This window comes from Otolemur garnettii, unplaced genomic scaffold (assembly GCF_000181295.1).
Source record: "Otolemur garnettii isolate 467f Iridium unplaced genomic scaffold, OtoGar3 scaffold00104, whole genome shotgun sequence".
Taxonomy (NCBI): Eukaryota; Metazoa; Chordata; class Mammalia; order Primates; family Galagidae; genus Otolemur; species Otolemur garnettii.
The window spans coordinates 591,357-597,171 of record NW_003852499.1 but is presented as its reverse complement, the minus strand read 5'-3'; the positions used below and the strand labels follow the sequence as shown (position 1 = coordinate 597,171).

The following is a 5,815-nucleotide window of genomic DNA, read 5'->3' as shown; positions in this document are numbered from 1 at the left end:
GTAGCTGATAGCTAGAACATTTCAAACTCCCTACATGGTCTTAGACCCAGGATTCCTTTACCTAATTCCATACTCACGTGGCATTATCATTGTATGGTGTCTGATCAACCCATTCCCAGTGTCTCTGACCCTCTGGATCTGACAGCCCCACAAAATAAGCAAAATTTTTATTCAGATTCTGGATGATGAAATCCTAAGACAAAAAAAAGAAAGGAGTCATAGCCTTCAAGTGCTTGGCCTAAACTGAGTTTTTCATGACTTTAGGGAAATGAGATAAAAAGAAGACAATCCTGGCTAAGCAGGGCAAGACAAAAGTTATCACTTGTAAGCATGATGTTCAATATATATATGGGAAGTGATTTCTACCTATGATCATAACAAATTCTCATCTCAGACCGATTTCCCCTCTTATCTTCACTAAGCGATGCCATTCTTCAAAATTGTGCATGAGAAAATTTGGGTAAATTTAATCATTTTCCTTTCATAACTTCAGAGATTCTTTCATTTCATTCCTGATTGTTGATTATGATTGCTGATGATTTAACTTCATTTCCCTATTCAGCTAAATACCTCTTCTCTGTTAAGTAGTTAATGATGTATAAAAATTTACATATTAAAATAACAAACTGATAGTTCAGGATGAAACATTTTCACTGTTCATTTCTACCCTTGTTGTATGTTATATTTTTAATGACACGTTCTTTGGGGGAGGTCAGATTTCTAGAAGCAGGAAAGAAGGTAAGGAATGTAAAGACTTAGGAGGCTTTCCTATCTATTTTATTGAAAGCCTTCTGCCACAACACAATATCCCCAAACAACAAAGACCTCCTTCTTATTCAAGGGAGACATACAAAAGCAGGGAGAGCTCATGACTCCATTATCTGTTGGGAAATACCTGCTCTTCCTTGGTGTTGATCACCAGCAAGTGAGCCCGCATTTCAGAGCAGTTCTTCTGACTTTCATTCCAAGATCTTAGTTCAGTAGAAATAAAGTAGCATTTGGAACTAAATGACATCCACCTCTTTGGACAACAGCTCCAGACTTTCTCTGTATTGGGAAGAGGGGCATATAAGTACAATATAAGTAATCACTTTTAAAAGTGTGTGTATTATTAAAATTAAGGACTAAAGGAGATCACATGAAAGAGGGACCTCCCATCCTCACCCAGGTGTAATAAGGATCACCCTGTCCCCAAGGGGTCAATGAAGCCAAGTCTACTTCCATTAGGCAAAAATGGGGTAGGGTTTCCTCTCTCCCACTGGAATGGTATCAGGAAAAGTCAGATAAAACAATGTTTAAGTAAGGACCAGACTCTGAAAACATAATACAAAAACATCCAGGGTCAAAAGAAAATATTATACCAAGAAACAGGAAATTCCCAAATTTAATAATAAATGATAATCAATAGATGCCAACTACCAAGATAACACTAATGTTACAATTATCTGACAAAGTTTTTATTTTTCTTTTGAGACAGAGCCTTAAGCTGTCACCCTGGGTAGAGTGAGATGGCATCATAGCGCACAGCAACCTCCAACTCCTGAGCTCAAGCGATTCTCCTACCTCCACCTCCCAAGTAGCTGGGACTACAGGTGCCCACCACAATGCCTGGCTATTTTTTGTTTTCATCTGTCTTTGTTGTTTGGTAAGCCTGGGCTGGATTTGAACCTGCCAGCTCAGATGTATGTGGTTGGCACTTTAGCCACTTGAGCCACAGGTGCTGAGCCTATCTGAGAAAGATTTTAAAGCAGCGCTTGACACCTGTAGCTCAGAGGTTAGGGATCCCACAACCAGGGCTGGCAGTTTGAACCTGGTCCAGGCCTGCCAAACAACAATGACAACTACAACAAAAAAAATAGCCAGGTGTTGTGGTGGGCACCTTTAGTCCCAGCTACTTAGGAGGCTGAGGCAAGAGAATTGCTTAAGCCCAAGAGTTTGAGGTTGCTATGAGCTGAGATACCACAGCACTCTACCTAGGGTGACAGCTTGGGAGTCTGTCTCAAAATATACATATATATATATAAAATCCAATGCTAACAGTACTGCAAATTATCATGGGGGGGGGTATTGGGCAAAGTTTTCAATTAGCAATAATGGTGACTTATATAAATCTTATTGGCTATGATACTGCCACTGGGCAATGCTCTGGAAACATTTTTAAATGAGATTTACATTTAAATTGTTGTCGTTTGAGTAAGGCAGATGCCCTCTGTAATGTAAATAGACCTCATCTAATCAGTTGAAGATCTGAATGGAGGACTTCCTCTGAACAGGAGGAAATTCTCCCACATAATAATCAGGGATACTGTGTATACCAAGGAGCAGAGCCTTTGGCCCTCATCTGAAAAGTTGACTCCTTCTAGTTCTGTAGCAGTCTTTTCTTTGGACTCAAACTACAACTCTTTCCTGAGTCTCCACACTGCCAGCTGCCACCCCCACCCCCACCCCCATCCCCCAGCATCGATTGTGAACTTCTCAAGCTGTTACAATTATATGACTCAGTTCCTTAAAAATAAATATTCTATACATTCTATTGACTTTATTTCTCTGTGAAGCCCTAACACAATACTCTATCATAATAGATAGCAAGCACAAGTCCACCATTCTTAAGTGTCAGCTATGCAAAGAAATTAGTATGGGAAGGGGAGAGAAAAGAGGAATTTTATAGTGGAGAAAGAGAAACCTGGGAAACAATGTTAGACAGGCAATTAAGATCAAGGTTGATAGTCTGAAATCATTTGGACAGTATATACTCTTAATATGATGTGATGGAAGTAGCATTTTATATCTGTGGTCTTCCTCACAAAAACCAATAACCCCATGTTAAGTCTTAGAAAAACATCAGATAAATTCTAGTAGGTAGACATCCTCTAATATGCCTGACCAGTATTCCTCAAACTGTCAGGGTCATCAAAAACAAGGTACATCTGAGAAACTATCACAGCCAAGAGGAAGCCAAAGAGACATGACCATGTCGTGTGGCACTCTGGGTGGGATCCTGTTACAGGAAATGAACATTAGGTGAAAGCTAAAGAAATCTGAATAAGTTGTGAGCTCTAATTAATAATGATATATAAATATAATCTCATTAGTTGAAAGAAATGTACCATACTTATATATTAATAATTGGGGATACTGCTGGCATGGTGGCCTATGCCTGTAATACCAGCATTAGGGAGGTGGAGGTGGGTGGATTGCCTAAGCTCATGAGTTTGAGACCAGCCTGAGCCAGAGTGAGACCACGTCTCTGAAAAATAGCTGGGCATTGTGGTGGGCATCTATAGTTCTAGCTGCTTGGGAGGCTGAGGCAAGAGGATCCCTTAAGCTCAAGAGTTTGAGGTTGCTGTGAGCTAAGCTGCCACAGCACCCTACCAAAGGTGACCAAGTGAGACTCTGTCTCAAAGATAATAATATTAATCAGGAATACTGTGTATGCCAAGGAGGGGAGAAATAGTATCTCTTTGCATTATCTGTTCAATTTTTCTATAAATATAAAACTATTTCTAAATTAATCTACTCATTTTGAAAATTTAAATAATTCACATCCATATTAAAATCATCATTATCACATTTTTTTATCGAATGCATTTAACTGATATGTGAAAAAAGAGCATTTGTGCACAGAAAGTTTAGAAAGAAACAAAGGCAGAAGAAATTGTGAAGCAAGGCAATTCTTCTACAATCAAGCCTCTATTTCCTTGCATAGATAAAAATAAACAGATGAGAATTTTATGTCCTATACATTTTCACATTTATAGCTTAAAATGATCATGAGCGTCAACTTGTTAGTGTGATCTACCCAGGAATCTGACTGGAAATACTGATTTGGGATCCTTACATAGTAGAGTCAGCAACTGAATTCTGGGTACATTCATTTTTACCTGTGATGGTCAAATTATTTTTCACACACTCCAGTGTTGTATGAATCATCTCCTTTGTAGCAGTTTTTCCTTCAGGAAGCTGAGAACATGTTTCAAAGAAAACTAGAAAAGAGAATAAAGGCCATTTATTTTCCTTGCACCATTGTAGCTTTGCTCTCTATTGTTACTTTCTTTCATTCTTTATAGAAGCAAAATCTTTGTACAAATGACCAATTACATGAGTAGATGGGTCTTGACAGGAAATGATTTCCCACTTGGAAACCATAGATATCTCCAGGAATAGCTGAGAGATCAGCAGATGACAGAAGACACGGCAGTTTCATCATAAGGGGTCTGAAGGGGCATCTTCTTATTCAATACTTACTGTGAGATGGGAGCAGAGCTAAGCCTTGGGAGAAGAAAGGAGGAAGGAGGGCAGATATACACTGCATTCAAGGATGTGCACAGCTTGGGACTGTGCAGGGGGTCGGGTAGAGAAGAATGAGCTAATTCTGAGTTCTTGGTTATTCTGGTGAATGGAGAATTTAAAAAAGAACCCATCACGGATCAAGAGAACATAATTATCTTCTTTCCTTTATTCTCTCCATTCTAACTGGCTCCTACTCTTTGGCACAACAAAATTCTCATTTCTCTCTCAATTTAAAGCAAACCCATCTCTTCCTGTAGAAAATGAACATTCTTTCTTTCCTCCCTACCTTTCATTTGTTCAGACCTCTCTCACTTTGAATGTCACTCCCATGGAGGTAGCAGGTTATGCTGTGGGGATATATGACATCACTCAGAATTTAGTAATAGAAGGAGGCATAAAGGTGGAGCGTTGGGAAATGTGACATTTCAAAAGAGGAGGATGGAAGAAGAGGAGCTTATTAAAGAGAGAATGAAGCAAAAAGAAAAGGCAAACATAGCAAAGGGTAGTGTCCTAAGAACTAAGGGGGAAGAGAGGTGTAGTCAGATAGGAAGATGACTGATAAGTGGGCCTGGGATGTTACTGATAATCCTTAAAGAGAGAATGAAGCAAAAAAGAAAAGGCAAACATAGCAAAGGGTAGTGTCCTAAGAACTAAGGGGGAAGAGAGCTATGGTCAGATAGGAAGATGACTGATAAGTGGGCCCGGGGTGTTACTGACAATCCTTCTCGAGAATGGTATTGTGAAGTAGAGGAAGCCAAAGTCAGCATGTGATGGGTCAAGGAACAAATCACCATTACGAAAGAAAACCCACAATCTTTATAGTGGCACATAGCACTCTCTCTTCAGGACCTGAGTTCTGTTTATTTCTCCCACCTACAACTTCATTTCAAAGTCCTCCTGGCACTGTATGTTCCAGTCATGCATCCTTACAGTTCCCCAAATTCTGTGCTCTCTCATATCTCTCTGTCATTCTTGGTTGACACAGCTCTAAATGTCACCTCCTGGGCTTACTTCTTACCTGCACAACACTTCCCATACAATGTGGCAACCACTGGTTATTTAACTGCTCTCCAAATTTCTTGAGACCAGGAGCTGGGTCTGTCTGAACTTCGTCTGGCACTGGGCCTAACATATAGAAGATGGCCATTTCTACTTATTGAATGGCCAAATGAATGAATAAAATACCCAAATATATACCAGTTCTATGCCTTTGAAAATTTGGTAAGTTCTAAAACTCAAAGATATGCAGAAATTACCTATTTTGCTAAATTAGCTTTTAGATCTCACACAGTCTCGGGTGGGACACAAATAATTAGAGTGAATTTCAGTAGAGAATTCTTCTCAAAATATTGTTCCCATATCCTACTTGTCCACCTGCTCATGTCAAATATAAGTGTGCACTCAAACTGGACTGGCCTGCTGATACACTGCTATGGATATATAAATTTGTCCTGACTTACACAGTTTCTAGTACAGAAACCCTAAAGGTGTCAGTTGATCACACACACACACACACACACACACA

The 5,815-nt window shown here is 39.5% G+C and overlaps 1 protein-coding gene and 1 non-coding gene across 2 annotated transcripts; both read right to left on the bottom strand.

Moving 5' to 3' along the window:
- Positions 1–73: 73 nt before the first annotated feature.
- Positions 74–5,437, bottom strand: LOC100948008 (C-type lectin domain family 4 member A-like). The gene is made up of 4 exons (XM_003796459.1): positions 5,309–5,437; positions 3,882–4,014; positions 896–1,047; positions 74–193 (listed from the first exon to the last, which is right to left on the bottom strand). Exons 1-4 carry the CDS (start codon positions 5,435–5,437, stop codon positions 74–76), a joined length of 534 nt encoding a protein of 177 aa, XP_003796507.1.
- On the bottom strand, positions 2,006–2,145 carry LOC111727404. The gene has a single exon (XR_002774962.1). It is a non-coding gene; the product is annotated as a U4 spliceosomal RNA (small nuclear RNA).
- Positions 5,438–5,815: the final 378 nt, after the last annotated feature.

What these genes read in the sequence shown, in the direction of transcription:
- LOC100948008 (XM_003796459.1), bottom strand. Translation starts at nt 5,437, where the DNA reads ATGGCCATCTTCTATATGTTAGGCCCAGTGCCAGACGAAGTTCAGACA. An exon ending in AAATAATTTGACCATCACAG is followed by an intron (nt 1,048 to 3,881) that starts GTAAAAATGAAT and finishes TTCCCAATACAG; the next exon opens with AGAAAGTCTGGAGCTGTTGT. An exon ending in TCAACACCAAGGAAGAGCAG is followed by an intron (nt 194 to 895) that starts GTATTTCCCAAC and finishes TTTTTGTCTTAG; the next exon opens with GATTTCATCATCCAGAATCT.